The 27,739-nt window shown below is 38.9% G+C and overlaps 1 protein-coding gene across 1 annotated transcript in view; it reads left to right on the top strand.

Annotated features, from left to right (window-relative positions):
- The window catches only part of TTN (titin), a 310,226-nt gene that overhangs the window by 71,508 nt on the left and 210,979 nt on the right, over window positions 1-27,739 (top strand). The window contains exons 44-52 of the mRNA XM_084814765.1: window positions 36-92; window positions 17,403-21,278; window positions 22,136-22,414; window positions 23,776-24,339; window positions 24,806-25,087; window positions 25,190-25,468; window positions 26,616-26,894; window positions 26,991-27,269; window positions 27,396-27,683. Coding sequence (XP_084670891.1) covers window positions 36-92; window positions 17,403-21,278; window positions 22,136-22,414; window positions 23,776-24,339; window positions 24,806-25,087; window positions 25,190-25,468; window positions 26,616-26,894; window positions 26,991-27,269; window positions 27,396-27,683 — 6,183 coding nt within the window. The remainder of the gene's footprint in view (window positions 1-35; window positions 93-17,402; window positions 21,279-22,135; window positions 22,415-23,775; window positions 24,340-24,805; window positions 25,088-25,189; window positions 25,469-26,615; window positions 26,895-26,990; window positions 27,270-27,395; window positions 27,684-27,739) is intronic.

Genomic DNA, 27,739 nt, shown 5'->3' with positions numbered 1-27,739 from the left:
TTAATTAACACTCTATTTTTTTTTTATTATTACAGCCCTGGAAAAAGTTCTTCAGGAGAAGATAGAGGAGCAGATTGAGATGGAAGTTAAAGGTACAGTCATGAAGGAGTGTTACACTGAAGCAAAGGTTTAGCATAAAGAAACAGTAACCACTTTGAGAAGCTTACCTGTATGATGAAGAAAGCAAAACATATTCTGAAGCATATCTGAATATGCTGCATGTTTTGTTTTGTTTTTTAAAATATGCTAAGGATAACATGCATTACAAAACAGTACAAGTTTTAAAGACAATTTAAAACTTTCATTTTACAGATTTGCCATCTTTCCTTTCACTACATGCTGTGCAGCTGGTTGCAAAAGCTTTTCTTTCATATACCTACTTCTAATGCATGGGACACTTAAAATTAGACCAAACTTCTGAAAATGTTTTTAAAATACATTAGTACTATAACATTACTTAGTTGATCAAAAAACCTGGGGTGGCATATGTTTAAGAAGTGGTTTTATGCAAGATTGGAGAGTGACCTGTTTCTATTGTGCCCTCCCATTTCATGAACATGAGATTAATTCTCCATAATAAATTTCTTACACTGGCTTGCAGATAGCATAGTTGGTCCATGTTGCTTGCTTTCTTTTTCTTTCTTTCTTTTTTGCATAACATTCTGAAGTGAGCAGCTGTATTAGTTCGAATAAACGCCTTCTCATTTCATTTTAGCAAATTACTTATGGTTTACATTTTTTTCATATCTTTGGAAACCATCTTTTCAATTGTTTGACCATTTTAACCCACAATAAAAGGGATCAGAAAGGGCGTTTATTCTACTGTCTGCAAGTCAGGTAAGATTCCCCCACCCTACCCCTTTGCAAACAAAAGATACCCCCCAAAAAATAAAAAGTAAAAGCTTTTCAGGCAGTAAAACATGCACTCACAAGAACATGTCATTTTGAGATTCATTTTTGCTTGTTGATGAAGAAATTTCCACAGTTGGAAGAAAGAACCGACAACGAACGATTTTCGTGTCAGAATCTTTAAAACAGAGCAAGGCGTTGCGTTTATTCGAACAAATATGGTGAGTGAATTTTTTTTTATGGATTTGTGATGAATCTGTAGCATGACCATTATTTAATTTCATTTATAGCTATATCATTTCTTTTCATTTTTTAATCAAAATATGTTACAGAAAGAGCAGAGTACATTGTAATGTAATGATATTCTCTTGCAGAACTATTCTTCGGTGAAGAGCAAGAATATTCAGAAAACCCAGAAGGCAAACAAGATGCTTCTGTCAGTCCTGAAGATCTTCTGGGCCAAGGATCTCTGTCCAGTCAGAAGTGTGCAAGTAGAATTTCAGCTATGCATTCCTGGTCTGAGAAACTAAAACCTTCTTTCACACAGAAGTTGAAGTATAAGTCTGTTTTGGTGGGAGAGCCAGCCGTTTTCCAGTGCAAATTAAGTGCCTACCCTTTACCTCAAATAACGTGGTTTCATAACAACAGGCAAATCCCCCAAAGTCTCCGACGAATAATGAAGACTGAGAGCTGCATAGATATGCACAGCTCTAGTTTAGAGGTTAAAGAAGTTCAGGAAAGGGACTCAGGGAGCTATAAGATTTTTGCTATTAACAGTGAGGGCTCTGCTGAGTCTACGGCATCATTGCTAGTAGCACATGGTGAGGAACAAAATGCCAAATACCTAGAATTTCTAAGAAAGTCAGAGCGTACCCATGAACATATGATGCAGAGAAGAAGAGATAGGCTTACGGTTGACCTGAGATGTATTGGTTCTCCATTTGATAAAAGACAGGAGACCGAGAAAGTATTGACAGCTTTGTCCCCTACCAAGGGAATGGTAAGGACCATAAGCTTTGAAAATATCCCCTCCTTAAGACGAGAATTTGTGTATGATAAGGATTGGGTAAGGCACAAGCATTCAGTTAGGGGGGGAAATGAAAAAGAGGCTTTGCTTGATGAGGAAATAAAGCAAAAGTTGCAACGTCTTCGTGAGGTGAGAAAAGCTGTGCTAGAAAAGAGGAAAGCATGCCTAGCACAGGAATCAGTGGAGGTACAGCTTGCATCTGTCAGACCTGTAGGATTTCAGGATAAGAGAGGCTTGTCCACTCATCCAGTCTGCATGAGAACTTGGGTAGAGACAAAAGGACCTGTTTTCCAAACAATAGAGCAAATTAATGACAAGGCCATATTATCTACAATGTCAGACACTGAAGAAATTAGCATAGGAAGTTCTAATAGAGGGCTTGAGACAACATCAGAAGAATTTTGCATTAAAATGGACCAAATCCTGGGTCTTTCTGAGCCTTCCCAGGTTCCCCAGGAGTTAGCTGATAGAAGCAATAAGGAAGAGATGCTCCAAAAACCAAAAGTAGTAGGTATTAAACGATCAAAGGAGCAGCAAGTTCCAGAACAAGTCCAAGGGACAATCTGGAACACGAGATGGATGGACTTTACTTATGCTCAAGGAAAATCAGTAGAAACAACAATGGATACCAAACTACAGAAACATGCTGAAGCTGTCAATACAACAAAAACCATTAAGAAAAACCCCTCTCCTCTGGTCTATGTACTTTTGACTGATGATGTCAATGTGACAAGAAAATCTGAAATACTGACGTCTGATACCATCACACTGAATGTTAATGAACCAACAGCTGTTTTTGAGAACAGGGAAGTGAGCAAAAGTGTAGAAGCAGCAACATCAGAAAATAAATACTCTCTTGAAACCAAGGAGGATCTATTAGCTGACGTCACTGAAATCAAAACTGAGATCATGGAACACCCTGTGAAACTGAAGAGTCCACTTCCAAAATATCCGGAACCATGTCCCCCTTTCTTTATTCATGAAATTGAATCTCAGGAAGTAAATGAAGGAGAGAGCTGTATTTTTAGTTGCGATTTCCAAGGTTATCCATATGTCACAGTGGCTTGGTACAACAATGACAAACCGTTACCACGTAGTCAAGAATGTACCATCAACTCAGCAGAAAATCATTCTATGCTGACATTCCCTACCATCGTCCATGATCACGAAGGGCCTGTTACTTGTGTGATATTTAATCAATATGGGACTGCTACAACTTCAGGCATGCTAAAAGTGAAAGTAAGAGAAAAGACTGAACCTGAACCACTCAGTATGTGTAAAGTTGAGTTACTGTCAGACTATATAGAAGAGGAAGAAGAACTCCGTTTGGCATTTGACAGTGCAAAAAAAGATGACACTGTTTTAAGCACTGATGGTAGAGCCACTCTCCTACTTCCACAAATTAACCTCCCTAGACCCTGCATTTCAGATCCAGATCTGCTTTCTCTTCCCGTGGAAATCAAAATAACTGCTCCAACCCCAACTCCAGAACAAGATGACGAACATAAAGCAGTAATTCAGCCTATTGAGTTTGTACCTGAAGAACCACCTGAAGAACAAACGTCTACAGGAGTAAAACATAAATTTAAATTTTCATTTGATGTGGTCCACGAACCCCCCCAAATCCTAAAAGAACTTCAGCAACATATTAGATGTAGAGAAGGAGATTCAGTTGTACTTGAATGCTCAGTATCTGCAGAACCTCTGCCAATTGTAACATGGCTTCAGAATGATGGGGCTTTGATTCCCACTGAACATTTTTGCTTTGAGGAGGGAGATGGTATTTATAGATTACGTATCTTCCAGGTTTCCAGATCTGATGCTGGCACATACAAATGTGTTGCTGAAAACAACGCTGGGGTAGTAGAAACTGTTTGTGATGTCTCAATTGATTCCACTGTGGAAATATTTTCCAATAATGTAGAACAAACTGATCACAAAACTGTCCAAAACCAGATCAAAGCAGTCCAGGAATATATTGCAAAAGAACATTTGGACAATTATTTTGAATCCTCAGTAGGACTGGTGGAAAGCAGTTTTAGTGATAAGGAGTATTCTGTAAGCCAGGAGTTCCACGGTGTTAATACTGTTGGTACAGTAGACTTCATAGGGAAAGAAAAATGTATACCATCCAAAGAAATGGAATCCCAGTTACCTAGTTATCTAAATGATATAATGAAGTCCCTACTTGCTGATGAAACTGAAAGTCCAGATTTCCAGATCCAGGTTAAAAAAGAAATAAATAAAGGAATGGAGTCAAAGATAGAAGAAGAACAAAAAGTGGTCATTATTTCAGGACCAGATACCCCTCTTGTTAGTGTGTTAAGAGATACATCTGTTGAACAAGACAAAGTTAAAGTGGAAAGCGCATATAAATGTACAGCTGCAGAAATATCATCAAGCAGCCAACTTGTAATGTTTGAAGACAGTCATAAAGAGAGAGATAAATCTGAGACTGTAGAAGACACCTCTGTAAGTGATGAGCTAGAATATGAACTGAAGAGTGTAAAAGATAAAATCACTGTATTTGAGAAGATGCAAAAGGTTTCCGAAGATCATCGTTTCACTGAATTTAATTCTGTAATCAGCCAAAGTGAATCAAGCATTCCTTCTGGTAAGGAAATTTCTGTACAAGCTAAAGCTCAGGAATTCACACTAAAACACCTGGAACCAGATTTGGAGAGTAGTCAATACGTCCCAACTCAAGGTGCATCACATGAGGAAGTACCTTCAGCTAATACCATAGACACAGCATTTAAGGAAGTAAAAGAGGAAATTTACATTTTTGAGCAGGAGCTACATGCAAAGGAATCTGTTGATCCCAGTTATTTCAGTCCTGTATTAAAAGCAGTGCAAGAAGATAGTGATATCCATGAGAAGGATCATTGTTTTACTGGCATGTTAAGCAAGAATTCTCAAGAATTATCAACCAAAGAAAAGACAAGTATATCATATCCGCAAAGTATAAATGATGACTTCCAAAGTACATCTAAGATGGAACAGCTTGATTTGGGGGATATAAACAAAGCATATGTGCAAGAACCAAGAAATGAGCAGCAAGAAATGTTCAGAACAGAAAAAGAGCAAACATTCAGAAGTGTTGTTTCTGACAAAGAGGAAGATATTTTGAACCATGAAGAAAGAATCTCTAGCTCTGGTGAGAAAGAGGAGAGAAAAATATATTGCTATGAAGAATTGATGGGAAAAGCAGAAGTAGATATGCCTACACTTGTATTTGATATAAAACAAATCCTTTCTGCTGGAACCAATGTAGATATGAGTATTAAAGAACAAAGTGAAACTCAAGAGTCCACAGATCAATACCCAATTGCTGACACACTTGATATCTCACTTGATGAAAAGTCAGTTTATTCAAAAACAGAAAATGTTGATGAAGAACAAAACAGACTTAAATCAGAGGAAGCATATATCAAAGAGAAATATTTTATTTCTGAAATAATAGAAGCTGATATAAACAAGATCACAGAAGCATCACATATAACCGTATCAGCTCTAGGACAAGGCACTTATTCTAGTCAAGATATTTCTAATGAGAATGAAGTTACAAAGGAAGTAAATCATACCCAAGAAAATATATTATGCCTGGAGAAGGAAGACCTTGATTTACATCCACTTTCCTTTGATAATGAAATTGCTGTTGAAAAGCAGGAAGAAATTGTTGTCAAAAATCTTTCAGATTTTGAAGGAATAGGCACAAACACAGACAAAATAACAGAAAGTGCTGAGACAGACACATCAGAGATCTGTTACAGACAGAACATCTGCAAAGAGAGAGAACCAATAGAGGAAGTCATATTTGATTTAAAACAACTCTCTCCACCTGTAGAAGATGTTAATCAATTGTTGAAGAATAATGCGAATATAGAAAATGTTATCCCAGAGCACGTTAGTCTTCAACAAGAGCAAACACATGCAAAAGATGGATATTCTGTTTCTGCTTACTCAGACATAGATGTTATTGGTGAAAAACATGTTAAAAGTGAATATTCAATTGTAAGCATGGAAGATGACATCATGGAAAACAAACAAAAAAGCATGTCATTTTTAGAAGAAATTGTACATTCCGATCGAGAATTTTCCAAAGTAAATGAACCTACAATGGAAGAAAGTAATGCCCAGCCACATTCATTACCCCTCAAAAATGATATGTTTGATTTAAAGCAAGCTTACTCAGATGTAAGAAATAATAGTCAGCTACAAGAGACAGAGGAATTGTATTTCAAAAAACTCTCTTCTGCTTCTGAAGGAATACAAGTCAATACACAGAATATCACAGAAAATGCACATCAGATACTGCATTCCAGTCAAGAAGATTCACACTCTTTGGTAACTGTAATGGAAAAAGAAAATGTTCAGGAACATCCACCCGCTGAAAATGAAGACATTCATTTCAAATTAGCTCTGAATATAAAAAATGTTGATCAACATCAAGAAGAGAAATTGTCTCCGGTGGAAATGTCTCTCAAATTCCTGTATTCTTCTTCTGAGGGAATGGAAGCCTTTCAAGGGCAGGAACTAATTTCGACTCAAGAGATTTCTAACGCCAGCCAAGACCCAAATGAAAGCAGTAGCCACAAAGGAGTCACCTTGTCCCAAGAAAAAGAACTACAAACACAAGAACCAATATTTGATCTAAAATCACATGCTGCTTCTTTATCACAAGAGTTTTTGTTGAAGGTGACTGAAACATTACAAAAGGAAGAAGAGTGCTCCTTTAATCTGAAGTCCACTTTTGAGATGGTGGGTACAGAAACCGAGAGTTTCATAAAACAGTTGCAGAGCACAAATGTATCGGAAGAAGGAATTTCTTTAAGTGATGAACTTCGTCAGAGTTATATGTTACAGGTGGAAGGAAAGAATTCCTCAGAACAGAAAGTGCAAACAGAAGCAGAGATGTCAGTAACACAGATACTGAAAAAGGCCCTAGAAAGCAGTGGCCTTTCTGTTGAACAAGAGCCTGTTGCAAAGAGACATTGTGAACATGAGGAAAAGATTTCTGAGGAGGAAGTGCTTAGGATGCCAGATGAAGCCTTTATATGGGAACATTCAGAACCCACCCCTCTCAGTCAGTATTTTCAAAGCGCAGTGAAAGAAATGGGTATCCCTGAACATATTAACACTCTAGGAAATATAGGTCCAGAAGATGATACGTTCATATCTGATTTGAAAAAAGCTGCACATGAAAAAGTATATCAGAGTGTTTCTAAAGCAGAGGAAGAAAAAACACACAGCAATGAACACTGTATTAGCAAAGAAGTGAGAAGCTCTTCATCTGAGAGAAGTGATACTGAAAAACATATTTATACCCAAATAATGCCTGAGGAACAACATTTGATTATTCAGGGACCATCAGATACCTCAGCCAAGGAATCCTCATTTGCTCAGTTCCTTCTTTCTTTAAAAAATGAGCCACTTGTATTCCAAGAAGGAGAGACAGGAGATGTAAGTATTCTTAAAGAGCAAGAGTATAGTGCAAAACACCAACTTGAAAGACAATGTGAGACAACTGAATCTGTCAGTTTTCCACTGGGAAACCTAAATGAAGGGTTTATTACAGATACTACTCTTCCAACTCAAGAGCTGTATGTTCCTCTTCATGAGGGAACAGATTTTTCTCTTACAAAGTATTTGCTTGCTGCTGGTGAACAGGAGACTCCAGATGTCAGAGACAGCTCATCCAAGACTCTGACTAATGAGGGGTCTATCACATCTTTGGAAGTTGAAGATGTTACATTTAGTACTGTTTATGATTATTACAACCAACAGCAAGAACTGACCCGCCCTTTTTCTCCTGAGTCAGAAATGTCTATTGATATTGATACCATGAGTGGTGATGAAATGGCAGAGCCTGAGGGATTCTATACACCACCATCATCAGTGGAGAATTTTGAATCTCCCATATCTTTTGCTGCTTATCATACCCCGAATGGCAGCCCGGAAAGATATTCTACGCCTTCAGAGGAGCGATATTCTACACCTTCAGAGGAGCGATATTCTACACCTTCAGAGGAGCGATATTCTACACCTTCAGAGGAGCGATATTCTACACCTTCAGGGGAACCAAATATAGATTCAAGGATTTCTCCTGCAAATCTGATCAGGGGGAGTACACCACCAGAGCGTTATCAAACACCCACTGGCTCTCTTTTGCAACAAAGGAGCTCTTCCCTTGATGAGCTACGTGCTGAAATGTTTGGTACACCTTGTGAAGCAATGGAACCAAAGGAAAATGAGATGCCACCTGCAATCATTAAACCACTGACTAAAAGAAAGATTTATGAGAACAGCACATTACGTTTTATTGCAGAAGTCATAGGCTCTCCCATGCCTGATGTGAAATGGTATAGAAATAAGTCATTGCTCGAACAAGATCAAAGAGTCAGTGTACAAAAAGAGGGTGATATATGTACCTTGGAAATCCAAAATATTAAAAAAACAGAAGGAGGAGAATATATGTGCCATGCAATAAATATCATAGGGGAAGCCAAAAATATTGCACAAGTAGAAGTGTTGCCCCATGATGGGAGAGCTTTAGCTCTTCCTCCTCCAGTAACTCATCAACATGTTATAGAGTTTGATATAGAACAAGGCTCAGCATCACGAACACCTTCTCCTCAAGAAATACTTCTGGAGGTAGAGCTGGATGAAGCTGATATTAAGGAATGCGAGAAGCAAGTGAAAATAGCCACTATTCCTGAACTCGCTTCTGATAATCAGAGTATGATTGTATCTCTTGATGTTCTCCCTTTATCTCTGGTGGAACACACAATGGCTTTACCTGGAAGAGAAAGCAAAGATGTTAAAATTGACTTTGAAGTCACAGAGATGCCTCCATGCTTCACCACTCCTGTTTTTGACATAGATGTTCCAGAAAAATCTGAGGCATTGTTTCACTGTAAAGTCTCAGGCTCTCCTACTCCAGTAGTGCAGTGGTTTAAGGAGAGCAAGTGCATTGCTCCAGATGTTTGGAAGTATACTGTTATTAGTGAGAATGGAAGCCATAGTCTTAAAATTCAGAATGTAGGTCATTCTGACAGTGGCATGTATTTGTGTAAAGCAGTTAATACTGTGGGAGAAGCTATATGCAGATGCTTCTTAGTTGTAACCAAGTGCCAGAGGTCTGTTGCAATAGCAGGTGATGGAGGTGAGACAGATGTAGGTTTGGACAGCACCAGTGACAGGCCTCAAAAGATTGATTTGCTTGTTGATAATACGATCGAAAATGGCAACCAGACAGAAATAGAACTGGAGTTTGAGTTTGAACGAGACACTGATGATTCTCAAAAAGCTGTTAAGCTCGTAGCTGTTACAGAACGGGAGCAGGAAGAGGAAGGGGAGTCATGCGTAAACATTAATTTTGATGTATTTGCTGAGCCATCCAAAGAAGAGCAGATAGAATTTAAAGCAGAGAGCACGGACAGCTGCAGCTTTGAATTTCAAGTCACAGAAGCACCGCCAAAGTTTATGAAAAATATTTCTGATTGTGCTTCTTTCAAAGGTACCTCTGCATATTTCCAGTGTCTAGTAGTTGGTTCTCCAAAACCAGCTATCAGTTGGTTTAAAAATGGGTCATTGATTCATGAAGGGAGATATTGCATGGAGGAAAGTCATGAAGGCTATCACAGCCTGACTATAAGTCATTTAGTCCAAAGTGATGAAGGAGAATACAAGTGTGTAGCATCAAACAAAGCAGGGACTGCCCATAGCTCTGCTTTATTAACCATCTGCTAAATACTCTGATTTCAAAATGTCTTTGTTCTTAAAGAGATGACATTTGCACTGTGTTCAGAGATCTGTGCAAATGTACTCTAGGTAGCAGTAATTTCAGAGGCTTCCTGTAATTCAAAGCATCCTTGTGAATGGGATCTACTCATCCCACCTCACTTATTTTCACTCTTGTAAGCTATTGTGGAGGTTAACAGATACTTATACCTTATTCAGAGCTACAGCACAGGCTACATTTATCTAAGTGAGTTCCATTGACCTGACCCCCTTATGCATCCTTGTAATGATATCTTTGTAACTGTCACCCACATGTGTTCACCATCTTTGTCTGAAACATGTAAATATTGTTGTGTTATTTAAAGGTGCATTTGCATTTTTGTTAAGAGGGTCTTGAAATATTTGATATCCCCTTTTCTTGTAACCGACTTGTCTGGAATTGTACTTTATAGCGCACACTGTATTTTCAATACAGTTCCAGAAAAAAACTCAAGGGTTTGTCCCTCACAATGTTGTATCAGAAAATAACATCCTCTCTTGAACAAGTCCTGAATCTTTATGACATTTCTCTCCTGACAAAACGGTCACTGAAGTAACTGAGACTTACATTGATCTATTCCATATCCATATACATCAAGAGTAACATGATGCCAGTCAAAATAGTCTGGTGCAAAGAAAATCAGAGACCAAATTGGCCATGTGAGAGTTTTGTCACACTGGGGATCATATAAAGGCTTCAGGATTTATTTCTCTTTTACCAAGGTAAGAAGCACCTGGAAGCCAGGGGAAAACAATGCTGAAAATAAATGCTACAGACTGTTTTTACCTAAACAGGAACAATTATCTCTAGTCCATACATGGGCAAAATGAGACAAACCACCAAGGCCTGATACCTAGCAATTATTTTAATCTTTATACCATCACATGTTGTTAAACCTAGATTAGAGCAGAAGGAGGAATTGAGAGCTATGCACGTAGTTTTTCAATATACCTCATACTTTCCACTGTGCAGTGGCAATCCAATAAAATAATATAGGCTTTGATTCTATGCACACTTAACGGGCATCAAGTCCCAAGGGAATTTTACCGTCAAGTGAACATGCCTAAAATTGGGTTTACAGTACAACCCTATGCATATCTACTCTGCCCTATGGAGTTCAAGGGTACTTATTCCCAGGTAAATATGTGTAGGGTTGTAGCTTTAGGATGCAATCTTATGCATGCTTATACAGAAAAAGTATAAAGTATATTTCCTGGCTGAGGAAACTGGGAGTACTAAGACTTTCTTCTGCCTAAACATGCATTGTGTACTAAAAACAACTACAAAGATAGGGTACTAAATATATTGACCACCACAGAAAGCATGTTATCTAACTAAAAAGTAAGTAAACAAACGATTAAAAATAACCTTTTAAAGTGCAAAGAAATTAATCCACAGGTGGAAAAGAATATGACAGTTGTTAAATTCTATATATTTACCCCAAGACAGCTGTGTTAAATATGAAACTAATTGTACTCCTGAGAGTTAAGGCTGCTTGTTATTATTTTCAACACTATTATATTTAAAATAAATAAATATAAAATAAAAGATATATTTAAAAGAAGCATGATAATTTATACTTAAATTAGTGCATTTATATACTCAGTTATGTATATGCATGTTCTATATTTTTATATTTTTGTGCTCAGTCTATCATCTAATACCTGTGGTTTTAGGCACTACATAATCCCAAAGTTGACTACGTTAATAGGAATCTGTGACATACCCAAAAGTGTTAAAACTACTCTTCAAAATATAGACCCTCTTTGGATGTAACAGCGGTGTTCGGTGGCAATTCGTGGGTTAATTAACCCACATTCATAGGTTGTTTCCGTGATGTCCAAACTTGGGCACTTAAGGTTGTTCATGGGTTAAGCAACCCCATTAACCCAATAACAAACCATGGGCTAACTTGGGGTTGTTTAACCCACAAACAACCCCAAGTGCTAGAATTCAGTCGTCACTGAATGCTGGATTTGTAGGTCATTTCTGGAAATCAGAAGTGGCTTGTGCGCAGTGTGAGTCCTGCAATTACTGGGTTAATTAACCCACAAATTAATTAATTAATCTGCAAATTGCTGCTGAATGCCAGTGTTACATTCGAACAGGGCCACAGACTAGCTCTTTTTAAAAACCTTGTAAGCATGCTTTAACACCATCAAAATTGTCTTTAATTATATCACAGAATATTATTTAGAGCGATGGTAGAAGCACTGATTTGAAACAGAAATAGAGACAAGAGCCCAAAGAACTCATTGCCTGAGAAGTGCATAACATGTTTTGTCAAACATCAGCTTGGCTATGTGTGGAAGCAAGCCTTTATGTCTCTCTTCTCACAGAATCATGAGAAACCTAAATCACACCACTGACTTCAGACAGGGTAGTTCAGACAGACAACTAATTCAATGGGTCTGGCCCAACTGATTTGGAAAAAGTAAATGTTAAAATATTGTTGTAGATTGAGAGGGGGAAGGATAGGCTGTTATTATTTTCCCTTGTTATTTCTTATGAACCTGGGACTTCCTTGTTGTCTTCAGATTAAAAAGTGATGTGATAGAACAAAGAGAGAGAAGAAATGGGAAAGAGAGAGAGGGAGGGAGGGAGAAGTTGTTGTGGCAAGTGGTGAAGACCTTACAAGATTAGTTCTTTTTCTAACTTATCATTTTTCGTTTCATTGGACTGGAAATGGGTGCTTAGTCAAAGCAAATTTTCAAACATTTTAGATATATATGATAAACTATCAGGCATCTATATGTACAATCTGATGTGAGAGGGAAAGGGAGTGTTTTTTTGTTTTTTAGCCGCATTGTATTAATGGATTATACAGGGTATTTCAGCATGCTTAATGACCAGTATATAGATAATTTTATATACTGAAATAATTCAAAAATTCAAATAATTTGCATAAAAACTGAAATTATTAAATATTTATTAAAACATGAAAACAGTTAACTGCTGAGGTATAAGAGAAATGAGTGTGTCTGATCCAACATTGAGCTGAGTAGAAATTCCACATAATGTTGTGTCCATTGTCATTCCCTATACAGTTGACTAGCAATTCTGGAGTTAGTAAAGTGCAGCTATCCCTGCATATTAGAGAATATGCACTGAATATTGTACTGTCTGATATCGCAAAACCCAAGCAGTTCCGCTTTGTGGGAGTTCAGCTCCACATCTGATCTTTCACAGTCCCCTTTCAGTTTGCAGCATCTCTGCTTACACACATGTGGGCGGATCCTGCAAAAATATCAGTGCAACGCAACAGTCCCTGCAGATCTGCTCTGTTGGGAGCACAGCAAGCTGCTGAATGGGTAAAATGGCCCTTCACAGTGTCATCAGGCAGGGTGAGCACATCCTGGGCACCTGTCCTCACCCCACCACTCCCACTCCAGCCTGGTCAGCGCTGCGAGAATCTTCATTTGGAAATTTCTTTTTAAAAGAGAGGACTCAGAACTGGGAATAGTTTCTGCTCTCCATTTCCAGTTGCACTTTGGAACCACAAATGGAACAGCGGGCATGTAACATTCTGCAATGCTCCCATTTCTTTGGATCAGGGCCATAGATGTTACAATTTTAAATTAAAGTTCACTCACCAGGAAAATCAAAGCTCAGTGGTGAACCACTATTCAGCTCAGCTGTACAAATCCAAAATAACTGCTTCAGTAAAATCATTGCCAAATATCCGCAGTGAAAGCAAAGATTGGCAGCTGGACCTCTATCTTCCAAAGCTAGGGCAGTATCCTATTTGGCACTAGCATTAACGTAAATTATGCTACCTCTAGCGGAATGCTAATAGTGTTTGCTGACACAATAGGTTTCCCTGGAAAGCCTGTTGTGCCAGCAAATAGAGGTAGCTTACATTAGTGCAATGTAATTTATGTCAACTCTGGTGCTGAATAAGATAGTGCACAAAGCATTTAAGCTATACACTTTTTCAGTGTCAACTCAAATGTCTTTTTTTTCCATAGTTACAGGGTACTTCAAAAAGAGAGTCTAAAGAGCTTTGTTTGTTCATATTCAATGTTACATTTTAAATGTCAGTGTATATATTGTTTTAATAAAAGTTAAAAAAAACACACCCAGTACTCTTCTTGTTTTTTGTTCATTGAATGTGCTTTGATTAATTCATTCTTGACCTTTCAACAATGCTTCTAGTACACAGAGGAATGTATGAGAATGCCACTACCTTTATGCCCAGCCCTTTCAAAAGTTTAAAAATGAAATACTTGCCAAGGAGCATGAAACTAGAAACAATTCATTTTTCCTAAAGTGGAACAAAGGGCGGGAAGTTGGGAAAATTCTCTTTGGAACTTTAAAGAGCCTATATATCTCTATGGCTATGGCTATGGCTATGGCTATAGAGATAGAGATACATATTGCATCTGTCATGATTTCAGGATGTTCAACTAATCATTACTCGGCACCTGCAGATTTCTAGGATCTGGACCTAACAGTGTACTTTAGGTTGTTAAATGTATATAGGCGGAGTGTAACCATATGTGCCTGCAGCTTAGGTGTAGTGGGCTTTGGAGAACTCTAGAGGAGCACACGACTCTCACTAGTCGCTATGAGAGAGAGACCAAGGGAAGGATATGGCATCTGGATCCTGCTTTCTGGAGGGTTATGTAGAGCCTGTGCACGTACAGGAAGCACAATCCCGCTCCTCCTGTGCTCACTCTGCACAGAAGTAACAGCTGTACAGTCCTTCTCATATTATATTTTCCTACATGGATCTGAATTACCATTTAGGAAAAGGGATGAATTTATGTGTAAAGTATGACAAGTGTTTTCCCTCATGAATTAAGAAGCCAGTGACTGTGTGCTTCATATAATGATGGAAAAAAGAATTTACAGCAGCTCATACACAAAAGACGTAATGTGTGAAATGACGAAGTGTGAGTCAGCTATCATAAGGAAGGAAGGATGGTAGACAACTGGTGGAGAAGATCAAGTTGTTGCTTGACTCCTCATCTGCCCTACACAGTACATGTGGTCCACAGAATGACCTTAGTTCTTCTGCTCAAGAGCTCAGGAAAGTGTCTGGTTGCTGAGTATTATGCGGGTGATCTACTCTTCTTTTCTTTAGGTAGGTTGCTGGGGCGGGGGGCTGATATACTCCTCAGAGGAAGACTACGCTGCCAGTTATACCAAATATAACTGGATACTTCTGAGTAGAAATAAAACACTGCTGCTTTCTTGACTTGGAACTCATTTTTGCAAACTGAGATCTAGAACATTTTGCATTAGTATTGCCTTCCAGCACTATAATGTTATGATTCTCTGGAATAACATGAAGAGAGAGACAGTTAATTGTGCTTGAGTGTTCAGTCCAATTGAAATCAATAGGGTTTCTGTTAATCAAGACTAATTTGATCCATTGATTTCAAAAGGACAAGCATGGCTATATTTTTTATAGTCAGTGACACAGTTACTATGAGTGCATCTTATTTCAGTTACCACCATACCTGGGACCACATTCATTTTTCAAATGTAAGATAGCCCCACAAAACATATATTAAACTAATAAAAGAACTCTTAACATTCACAAAATCACTAAGTGTAGTTGCTTTATTAGCCACCAGACCTAGGTATTGAGAGTACTACAAAAACATACATAAAAGATGATATGCCATGGTAAAAAGAAAAAGAATTACAACAAATTGAAATAGGCATTATTCTGTGATACATTATTGAACAAATATTTTTCTATCAATGTTCTTCTTATATTTTGGCTTCGACCCAGGCTTGTTCTTCCGCAATGGAAGGGCTCCTTTTGTTCATAGAAGGGTCTTTGGAAGGAGGAGGAGTCAACAACTGGACGCTAACCCACACTCAGTGGTTGAGTATGGGTTGTTCATTGAACCGTGGATTAGTGTGTCGTCTGAACCCAAGACATTTTCCACAGGCTAGCTTGTTAACCCTGCAATGTCTTATTTTTCTCAAGCAAGCTACCTTGAGAACCCATAGTTTGTTGTTGGGTTGTTCAGGGTGGTTAATAAGCCACACTGCATGGTTAACAAGCCACCCTGTGGGAAACATCCTGGGTTTAGACAACACATGGTTCAACAAACAACTCATGGTTCAACAGCAAGTCACACTCAACCACTTAGTGTAGATCAGCATGTTCTGTGAACTTATTCACAGATCCCTTTTCGCCTTGCATCCCCTGTGCCATCTCCCACGCTGTTCAGGAAGGACCCCCTTCTGGACAGATTTTTGGTGGGATAAGGGGGAATTGGCAAAAATTGCCATCTCTTTCTTCCAGTGGGAGAATCCTATGAACAAAACTCCACTAATGGTATCTGTAGATCCAAACCTTTGTTAATTTTTAAAAAGAAAGCACTTAAATCACAACACAATTATTGCAGATGCCTGTATCTCCTAGATCTAACAGGAACACAGTCAGTCCTTGGGTATGAACACAAGTAGATCCCCTCACTAAAGCTCTTACTCTAACTTTTCTTGATTAAGCAAGAATTCACATTTATGTAATGGGTTCTGTTATATTTTCCTCTTTTGACATTCATGGAAAATTGAAAATGTGACTCTGCCAATGCATAATAATCAACAGCATTTATTTTTAAAAAAACCTACCTGGATACATGCTGAAAAAAGATCAGGGCTATATCTTGCCTTCTGGTTATACCCAGATATTCCCTAATATTCCTGCACTGATTTAAATAGGAAATTCTCAGTATAAATGAGATTGCACGATATCCCCCCAGCCAATTTGATGTAAGGGTGGATTCTAAAAGAAATAAATGTTTTAATTGCCTTGCAGCATTGCCACTACGTCACATATTACAAAGCACTGCCCTGTCATGTTCATGTATCTGATGATTACTAGATACAAGTTTTCAAGATCCATATTATAATAAATACAATATTAGGGCAATACCTTTAGTATGCCAACCCAAAGGACACAAAATAAGTGCAAGCTTTTGAGTTTTCCAAAACTCTTCATCAGGCTAGATGCAAAGCAAAGGGGGAAAGGGAGGGTAAACTGACTGATGTTGAAGCTATGGAGCCTACTGTGATGGTTTCTGGTTGCACCAAGTACTGTCTAGAAACTATCACAGCACCTAGCAGAGCTTAATTTTAATGCCTGCAACCTGCTCCTATATTCCATCTTAAGACTGTGACTAAATGCAGACTTGGAGCTTTTCTACACAAGGCATTTAGTGTGGACTCATCATTCCTTACTCATGGTTGTTTACTGGTTCTTTAGACAACGTTGTGACCCTACAGTTTTGCGTCTATTTTTTCAAGAGCACTTTCCCAGGTCTTTTTAGACTGGGGGAAAATGAAGTCTTATTTCTGAAAGCAAAAGAAAAGGTATTGTCCTACTTGTGTAATTGTGTTATTTTGCTATAGCACAGTGCCATCTAGAGGTTATGTAGCAGAAAAGCAGAAAAGGAAAAGCTCTTTGTGTAGAACTCTGATCTCAATTCTGCGACAAAACCGCAAGTAGTTACAGCTGATTACCAGCTTCCTGTAGAAAAGCTCTTCATGGTTTCAGCATCAGCCAGCTTCACCCCTCCCCCTGCTTGCCTGATGAAGAGTTCTGGAGAGCTCAAAAGCTTGCACACTATTTTGTGACCTTTGGGTTGGCCTAATAAAGGCATTACCTTAATATGGATTTAGGGATTTTTCTTATGCCCAAAACAGCTGCCTTTGCTTTTGTGTGTGTAACTTTTCAAGAAAATATTTTAATAAAATGTACATAATTTTTTCCCCATACAGAGATTTCTAGCTCTATTATTGTGTCTGCTGAGGAAGAAAGAACCGAGAGTTACAGCAGCGGCCTACAGTTATCTAACAGAGATAAAACACTTGAACTCATGCCTGAAAAGTCTGTTTATTCCAGCACTTTAGAGATGAAAAAGGAGAACAGCAATGTTCCAACCTTCCTCAAGCATGTGTCAAATGTTGAAATAAGTTTGGGAGATATAACTAGACTTTCTGTTACAGTTACTGGGAATCCAAAACCTCAAATACAATGGTTTTTCAATAGTGTTAAACTGACATCATCTACAGACTATAAGTTTGTATTTGATGAGGAAAATTATAGCCTCATTATTCTTTCCACAAAATTTGATCACGAGGGGGAATATACTTGCATTGCTAGTAATATCCACGGAGAGACTACATGCAGTGCTTATCTGAAAGTAAATTGTAAAGGAGATAACAGGGAACTGGAAAGAGAATTAGCCACTGAGTTTCCCACAGAAAAGACAGAAAGTCCTGAACCTCCCTATTTTGTTCTGAAACTAAATCCTGTTCAGTGTGCGCAAGGGGCCTCTGCTGTGTTTGAGTACCAAGTGACTGGAGAGCCATCTCCTGAGATTCAGTGGTTTAGGGGAAATATCCAGATTTTCTCCAGTATGCATTATACCATCATTCATAATCTTGATGGTTCTGGGTCACTAACAGTGAATAACTGTCAGAGAGATGATGGTGGTTTATACTTCTGTAGAGGAATAAATCTCTTAGGTGAAGCCACCAGTAGTGCAGAACTTCTTATTCTCTTAGACATCTCTGGTGGGTTTCCACATAAGGAGCAGAAAGCTATGCAGAAAAAACGCACCAAGTCATATAAAGAAACTGTAAGTGACCAGGCCACCGAGTCGCGGTTATATGCGGTTAAACTGCCTGGTGATGATAAGCAAGATGGGCAGCAAGTGATGTATACAATTGGAATAGAGGACAGGCATTCACTACAGAGTGAAGAGGTAGATGCTTTGCACATGGCATCCTACTCAACAGCTACTGTACAGCAGGAAGCCCTCCTTACCCAACAAGCTGCCTTGCTTGAGTCTCAGGAAGCTGAGGAAATTGCAGATGCATCCTCTCAGGCCAGTAAAAAGGTGGCTGCTACAGCTTTTACTACAGGTGAGGTGAAGGAACAACCTGGTTTTCTAGAGCAACACTTTGAGCCCATTCAAAGCCCACCAGTAGCAGAGTTGCCTGGTTCCCAATGCCACCAAGTTTCTGATATCTGTTTACCAGCTGTGGAAGAAATAAACCAAGCAGACAAAGAAAAAGGCCTGCAAATCAAGCTGCCAGAAATAATAATGCCGAAGTCTGTTACAGAAGAAAAATCTCAATTTGCCTCTCTTATTTCTGAGGAGAAATATACAGTAAGCTCAGGTGAATCTGTTGTGTTTTCAGTTCCAGGAGCTGGGGAAGTTACTCCAACAAGTGAGCCCAAACAAGCAGTGTTTATTCCTAGGGTTGAGAGCATCCAAGAATTGTCTAAGGAAAGTTCTTTGGCAGTTGAAGCGCACAAGTGGGAGAAGGGCATATTAGTTCAGGAAGAAGGCAGGTTTTTTCAATCTGTTGTAGCAGCAGAGCAACGTAAAATAAGTGAAGCTCATACCAATACAATTGATTATGCAGATTCACCTGAAGAAGTTAGCCTAACCCAAGAAACACTAAATGTACTACACGTGCCGATGATTGCCTCCAAACAGACCTACCCTAAAGAGTCCATCTTTGACGCAACCATTGCAGAGCAGCAAAAAGGGTCAGTGAAACAGGACCATCTTCTCAAAACAGCCCTGATTACAGAAGAAAAACAGCTGCTCTCAAACGAACTCACAGAGGATATTCCCAGATTAGACTGCACGGTAATAGCAGAAATTCAAAGAGAAGGTGAAAAGCTGCTGCATTTGCCCACTGTACATGGGCAAGCCACCCTTCCTCAAGAAGAGCATTTTTGTTCTGAGGTGCCACCAGAAGATGAAGCAATGTCTAGGAAAAGTCCACGTTTGATACACTGCTCCATAACAGAAGAGCAACTTCCCACCTCTTGTGATGATGCTAAGCCGTTTCCTCCTCTGATGGAGGCAGTTAGCATTCAGTCCGGCAAAGAGCCCCTTTCTATTTTGCATCTCCAGATGAGCCATACTGAGCAAGTGTTGCCTAAGGAGGGCATCTTGGCTTTGCAAAAACCTGAATGCCATGTAGCTTTGCAGAAAGCTGAAATTATGTTTAAACGTGCTGTGACATCTGAGGAAAAGAGCCAGATAGCTGCAGAAGCGCTGGAGACCTTTCAGAAGAGTGTTGCAGGAGAAACACCCTTGTCTATTGTTGAGCCCCAGCTCCGAACATGTCTGACCATTGTGTCTGAGGAAATGCTGCTGCCTAAAGAACAAGTCCTCCCTGAAGCAGGCAAAGAGCAGAAAGCAACCTTGGGGAAGGAAGACTTTCAAACAGCTATGCAGGTATCAACTGTGACTGAAAAGAAGGTCTTGGATGTAGGACGTGTCAAGCCATTTAAAGATATTCAGGCTATGAGCTGTGAAGTGATATCTGAGCCCAGGTTGCCTTCAGAACCCATCTGCATTGAGGTACAAGGTGTCCCTATAGAGAGTGCAGATCTGTTAGAAGCCACGAACCAAGATTTTGCAGCACGAATCCAAGAAGGACAGTCAGTCAGGCTTCCGTTAATATTGGAAGAAAAACAGCCTTTCACGGAAGAACACCTAGATGAACTCACAAGACCAGAAGCTGAAAATGTAAAAGCCCGGAAACAATCAGGGATGATTCTGGATGTGCCTGAAACACAGGCAAACGAATCCTTGTATAAAGAAACCCAACTTGTAGCTGAAGCTCCAGTATGTTGTAGTGTAGATATGAAGGCGCAGATAAGAAGTGCCCTGAAAGTAGCTTTGACAAGTGAACAGCACCTGTTTTCTTCTGATGCACTAGTCACTCTAGAAAGTTTTCAATTAAGAACTGTAAAGGTGATCAAAGAACCTAAACATACAACATGCACCTGCCTTATTACCACAGGAAGTTCCAATACTGCAGAAATAACTCTCTCCCTTGAAGGAGTCTATTCTCATACAGGTGACTTAAAAAATGAATTACAGGCTGCATTTTGTTCTATTATTTATGAAGAAAAATACATTCTGATAGCAGAGGAACCCAGTACTATCTCAGAACCTAAACACCATAAGTTGCTTATTGTTGGTTCACCTTTCAAAGAAATGCATTCAGTTATGGTGAATGATACACCTGTTCAGCAGCAATCAGTTATTAATATTATTGGTTCACCTGAGCCACAACATGCTGAAAGGAGTACTGAATCAAGAATACAGCTGGAGCACCTTGTGTCTGTTCAAGACGTCAAAACTGTTGCTCTAAAGGAGGAGATTAAAGATGTAGGTACAAACACGCTCACCCTTGATATTCCTTCAGCAGCTGTGCCAGCTGAGAAACCACTTGATGCTCTGAAAGTGAGAGAGAGAAAAGAAGAGCTTTTTGAGGAAAATGAAGAGGAGTCACATATGACTGAGGCTAGGGAGCAAGCAGACAGACTAGTGAGCAAGGACTGGCCCATCATGCACCAAAGTTTTGTAGACACTGTTGTTGAGGAAGGTGACAGTGTACGTCTTACTTCCATTATAGCAAATGTTAAAATGGTGAATTGGTACTTTGAGGGTAAACTGCTATGTTCAGGTAGTGAGTTCAAGTGTTTGCAAGACCATGACACATACACACTAGTAATCAACCAAGCATTCAAGGAAGTACATCAAGGAGAGTATACCTGTGAGGCTCTGAATGAAGGTGGAAAAACAACAACAACAGCGAAACTCACAGTTGTAAAAAGAGGTTGGATAATGAGGATATTAAAATATTACTTTCTTTCACTCATTTTCTAACTGAATAGAACACATATACATATCTGTATCTCTATTATCATTTTAGATACAGATATAAGAAGTATATTGTCTTCAGTTGTGCATCACCAAACTAATCACAAATTATATATTTCTGAAGTTACTCACTCACACCTCCTCCCTCACTAGTTTTTGAAATTATTTGCACTTTAGCAGTGCTGTGAAGTTAATTTTCATGATTCCTTTCATGAATTATGAATGTTAAATACCATTTGTAATGACATATTTTAAAAAGAATGCATGTTTTAGCACTGTCATTCCCGTATCAACAGAGTAACTTGGTGTTGTTGTTTTCATTGTTATAGCAAAGGTGCAATCCTAAAAACACTTACTAGAGAGTAAGCCTCATTGAACACAGTGGGATTTACTTCCAAGTAAACATGCATAGAGATTGCACTGCATGTCCTGGAAATCATTGCACCATTTTAGCAGAATGTCACACATTTCATTTTGCCACTCTTTCAGTGCAACCTGGTATAATTCTATATATCATGTTGTTCGCATGCCTGTAGTAGTATGTAGCACATCAGAATATCTTCGGAGTTCCACTATGCACAGCAATGTCATCCTCTGGTAGGCTGAGTACTGCTTACAGTTTGCTTTCACTTCTGAAAACCATTTTCCTTTGCAGCCACTTTCCTTAGATTGTTCATGAAATCACCCATCTCATTTATGTTGGTCACTTTATTAACAGTGATTTGGAATGTACACTTATATGCACCATTATTATTATTATCCACATGCATGTGGATGCTTATAGCCCTATTATTCTTTTATTTTTCATTTTAGTTGCACCAATATTGAGGAGAAGACTGGAATCCCAGGAAGTAGCCGTGAACCACCTTGCCAAGTTCACCTGTGAGATCGAGATGGCACCAAACGTACGATTTCAATGGTATAGAGCTGGGCGGGAAATTTATGATGGTGACAAATATACCATCTATACCGCTAATTATACATCCACTCTTCAAATCCCGAGACCTCAAGTAGTTGACTGTGGAGAATACAGTTGCAAAGCTTCAAATCAGTATGGCAGTGTAAGCAGCAAAGCAACTTTAACGGTAACTGGTAAGTGCAGAACCCCAGCCCTGCATGGTTTACTGTATTGTAAAATGTTTTAGGGCTCATTATACTGTGTATTAATAAATGTATTATTACATTTCTATACCGCCCAATAGCCAAACCTCTTTATGATTTTTGACATCAAGTCCAAGGATCTCCATTTCCTTTTTAGTTCATATGGGAAACAGAAGAAAATGCCAGAGGTATTTTTTTCCAGGTTCAACATTTGCATCCAGGAACAAATTTGTATTTCCTTTGGAAACTGACTCAAAGTAGAATGGATAGGATATGGTCAAATGAACTGTTAAAAATTGGCAGTAATTGTATGATGAGGTTTTTTTCAGAACTCTTTAAGTGTGATGGAAGAGGTGCAGATAATAAAGGGCCTGACCCAGTTCACTCCTGATACTCATTGTTAGAGTGTATACACACACACAAGGACAAGCCTCCCTTAATGGAAGGGCTGGTGATGGTTGTCAGCAGGAAAGTCCTTCACAAAGAGCAGTGCACACGGAGGGGTGGAATGGGGAAACGATGCGGTGGGCAAATGGTCAGAGCCCCATGTCTTCTTTGATGCCTTTTGTTTTTAGCATATTCGCCTAGCAACATTCTTAAAAATCTTCAGTCTCTTGAAGAAATTATAGCTTTAAGTAATTCATCTGATTATGATTTGTTTTGGATGCAATTGATTTGATTTACTAATTGATTTAGAGATTACACATCTTACAGTAAATGACAGGGGGATATACACTTGCAAAGCCTCAAAAAAGTTTGGAGCAGACATCTGCCAGACGAAACTGGCCATTATTGATCATCCCCATTTCATTGAAGAGCTACGTCTGATTGATTTACTACTTGCATATTGCAAGATCCATAAGTGAAGGGTGGGAGAGCCCCATCAAGACTGAGGACTATCTTGAAGTAAATAAAGGATATACAGTATAATAACACATGGGTACTTCTCTTTTAGAAGAATCTACATACATCTTTTAAAACAACATTATTTGTTTAAAAATGAACATTTTACTAATGTAAAATTGCATGCTTCTTTTACCTCATTGAAGCTGTACTGCTGGTTAATTCATGAAACACACTTAAAATAATGATGTGTGAACCTAATTTCCCAATTAAATCACTCTTCTTAGATGAAATTGTGGCTTTTAAATCTACTCCTTTAAAGGTTTTACATCGTACCATGTGATCCTAATAGTAATTATAATCAATATATTGATCATCGGGAAACTTTATTATTTTTCGCCAACTTAATGTGGAGACAGCATTTCTGTCTCCTTCTTTCTTTAGTGCTGATAGAAAAATAGCCTTCAGATTGGCCAAGCCAAAGTCAACTTTACCCTTTTCTTTTGCAGAAGCGTTTCCTCCAACCTTCCTAACCAGACCTGAGTCTATTACTACTTTTGTGGGTAAGAGTGCCAGGTTCCTCTGTACAGTGTCAGGCACCCCTGTGATAGACACAGTGTGGCAGAAGGACGGCAGTGCCATTTCCTCCACAGAACGCACCAAGATTTTAGCTTCTGACAATAAGCACAGTTTAGAGATTATGCGTCTTACAGTAAATGACAGGGGGATATACACTTGCAAAGCCTCAAACAAGTTTGGAGCAGACATCTGCCAGACAGAACTGGCCATTATTGATAAGCCCCGTTTCATTAAAGAGCTACAGTCTGTGCAGTCTGCGGTCAATAAAAAAATACGTCTTGAATGCCAAGTGGATGAAGACCGGAAAGTAACAGTATCCTGGAGTAAGGATGGGAACAGGATACCTCCAGGCAGAGATTACAAGATTTACTTTGAAGACAAAATAGCATCACTTGAGATCCCTCTGTCTAAACTTAAAGATTCAGGAACATATACCTGCACTGCTGCAAATGAGGCTGGGAGTAGCTCTTCTTCTGCAACAGTAACCATCAGAGGTAAGAAAATCATTGATCTACTTAACTTTATGCTATTCACACTCTCTTGTTTTTGGTAGTTACTCATTCCAAATAAGACGTGGGCAGTAAAATTAAAAAAGAGATTCATTCCATAGTTTTCGCAACTTTAGCATGCCGCTTCTGTTTCCAGCGTATGCTGTACATCTTTTGCAATCGTCTCCATGTCTTCACTGAAGCTTTTTGTCTGACTTACTTATATGTGCATACTCTCTTCCAGCATTGACAAAAACCTGTCATTTCACTTTTTTTCCCCTCTTCTAGGCAATTTTAAGAAATCCTTGTTACTGTTTTTAAAAGTAGAGTTCAGAGCGATTACAGGAATGGAAATTTAGTCCAAGATGGGTTCTTGCATGCTTCTCAATAGTTTGTCTTGTAATCCTCACATCAGATTGATCTTCCAGGGCATTGTATTTCATTTTCTTTTCTTTCTGAACTCTTCCTTTAGAACCACCATCATTTCTGAAGAAAGTGGACCCCTCTTACTTGTTGACTCCAGGAGAGTCAGCACATCTTCAGTGCAAAATCAAAGGGTCCCCTGTGATCCAGGTGACATGGTTCAAAAATAACAAAGAAGTTAGAGAGAGCGATATGCACAGGATGTCTTTTGCCAACAATGTGGCTGTGTTAGATATTTCCAATGTGAAAGTTGATGACACTGGAAGTTACTCATGTGAAGCAGTTAACGATGCTGGCAGTGACAGCTGCAGCACTGAGATTGTTGTCAAAGGTTTGTTCAACACATGGGCAATTTCTTTTAGAGGTGCTCTGTTCTATTGCATGCATTCTTATCAGTCATTAATTCTTTGTTAATGCTTTGATGATTTTATAGAGCCTCCCACTTTCGTCAAAACTCTCGAGCCAGCTGAAATAGTGAGAGGAACAAATGCCACCCTTCAATGTGAGGTTTCTGGTACTGCACCATTCGAAATCAGTTGGTTCAAAGACAAGAAGCAAATTCGCAGTAGTAAAAAATACAGGTTGACTTCCCAAAGGTCTCTTATCTCTCTGGAGATTTCTTCATTTAATAGTGCAGATGTTGGTGAATATGAATGTTCCATAGCAAATGAAGTTGGAAAATGCATTTGCAGTACATCATACATACTGAAAGGTTAGTGAGCAGACAAACGAACACAAACATATTTTAACAGAAAGCAGAAAACCAACCCTTCCTCTGCAACAGCCTTTCCCAAGGCATGCTTTTCCTGCCTTCTGTTTCTGTGTCCTGTAGCCTACTAGTATCTGCCATTATATTCCTGAATTTAGGAGTAAAGACAGAGGCCAGATTGCATTAAAATTAACTCTAAAGTAAAAGGAACTTGCACACATGAACCTTAAAGAGGTTTTTCCTTTAAGAACCTTAAAGAGGTTTTTGCTTTTCAGTTTGTGACGCAAATGCCTACACTGGCCTCATTTGCATTACAAATGCCTCACTTGGTCTTTCTGTTCCATGTTACCAGTACTCCCACTTTCACCAAAATAGTGTAAGAGAAATTCAGGGTGCTTCCAGACAGACAGAACCTAGAACTATCAGTCAAAAGGCATTGTGCAGCTATTCTGACCTTCCTTACCAGAATTTTTTTTTCTGGTAAGAAAAATTTAGAAGTGATGGGGGAACACAGGAGGGTTACAAATGGAGGATGACATCATCTGAACCTGTGGTAAAATTCTCTGAATGAGTCAAGGTGATTACACAACAAAAGCCTCATCTGGAAGCACTCTCAAAGGCGATTCATATATCCTTTCAACTGATAAGTACAGCATTATGCAAATCAGTTTGGGTATCTTGTTTCAGAGGCAAATAAGGGGGCGTATTGAGGGATTTCCTGGCCACAAAAGTTCAGATTAGACAAGACCGCTCATGTTGACTACCTAAAAGAGAAAATACTCTTCTTTATAACTGAACAATCCCTAGCACCCAACCCTCCCTATTTCTTCCAATACTTTGTATGAATTTAGATGAAAGGACCACCAAATTTGTTCCTACCCCTGCCTCACTCTTGACAATTAGCCAGTTGTCAGAGATAATACATAAATGACTCACATTTGATAAATAATGTGCTCTCTGCATCCAGTTTGGAAACTGTAATCTTTTTCCTAACTTTCTTCTGGACCCCAGTCAGTACCTATAAAGGATAGTGATTGATACTACATCTAGAAGAACTATTTTATTTTCTTTAAAAACATTGAAATACAGCACCTAGAGTAATATGAAGCAATCATAATAGATAAGGCTTTCTTTTTCTTTTTCAAATTAGAACCTCCATCTTTTATTAAGAAAATTGAAGATGTTACTTCCCTCGCTGGAGATGAAGTTATTTTACAGGCAGTTGTGAGAGGTTCCACTCCTCTTTCTGTCACTTGGATGAAGGGGAAAGATGTTATTAAAGAAGATAACAAAGTCAAAGTGACCTTTGAAAATGGCGTTGCCACTTTGCAAATCTCAGATGTCCAAATTAGTTCTGGTGGTAAATATACATGTCTGGCTGAGAATGATGCAGGAAGTCAAACATGCTTTGGACAATTAGCAGTTAAAGGTCAGTGTAGGAACACTTTCACATCTCGTGGTTCTCCATATATTGACAGGCTGTTTGCACTTGCTCTGTAATGACCACTATTTAATTTTGTTATAGAGCCTGCCACAATTGTTGAGAGAGCAGAGTTCATTCAGGTGACTGCCGGAGACCCAGCAACTTTGGAATACACTGTTGCAGGCACCCCAGAGTTAAAAACGAAATGGTTCAAAGATGGAAAACCACTGGTTTCTAACAAAAAGTATAGAATCAGTTTTAAGAACAATGTTGCTCAGCTAAAATTCTATACATCCGAATTACACGATACTGGTGAAATCACCTTCGAAGTTGAGAATGATGTTGGACGCAGTTCGTGCACCACCTCATTTTCTGTGTTAGGTTGGTAACCTTCTTCTGGCTAAAGACAACAACGCTACTCCAATTCAGAACACAGAACAGTTAAAAACAAAAAGTCTTGAAATGCTCTTTTGACTGGTTTTCTTTCTTTGCTCTGCTTTGAAACAGATCGCACCATTCCTCCATTCTTTACTAAGCCCTTGCGGAATGTTGACAGTGCAGTTGGTAGTTCCTGCCATCTTGATTGCAAAGTATCAGGCTCTCTTCCAATAAAAGTTTCTTGGTTTAAACATGACAAAGAGATCACATCCAGCGCCAAATATAAAGTACGGTATGAAGAAGGTTCAGCGTCTTTGGAAATCAAGCATCTGGATACCAATGATGTAGGGGTGTATTCCTGTAGAGCCACAAACTCTGCAGGGAGTAAAGAAAGCAGTAGCACTTTGACTGTAAAAGGTTTGACATCTTTTTGGCATTCTCTTGGTGTCTCTTATGAATTGGTTTCTTTTATC

Source organism: Heloderma suspectum, chromosome 1 (genome assembly GCF_057233095.1).
Source record: "Heloderma suspectum isolate Gila_16-S chromosome 1, 16-S_ref, whole genome shotgun sequence".
NCBI classification, from domain to species: Eukaryota; Metazoa; Chordata; class Lepidosauria; order Squamata; family Helodermatidae; genus Heloderma; species Heloderma suspectum.
This window is presented reverse-complemented; position numbering and strand designations above follow the sequence as displayed.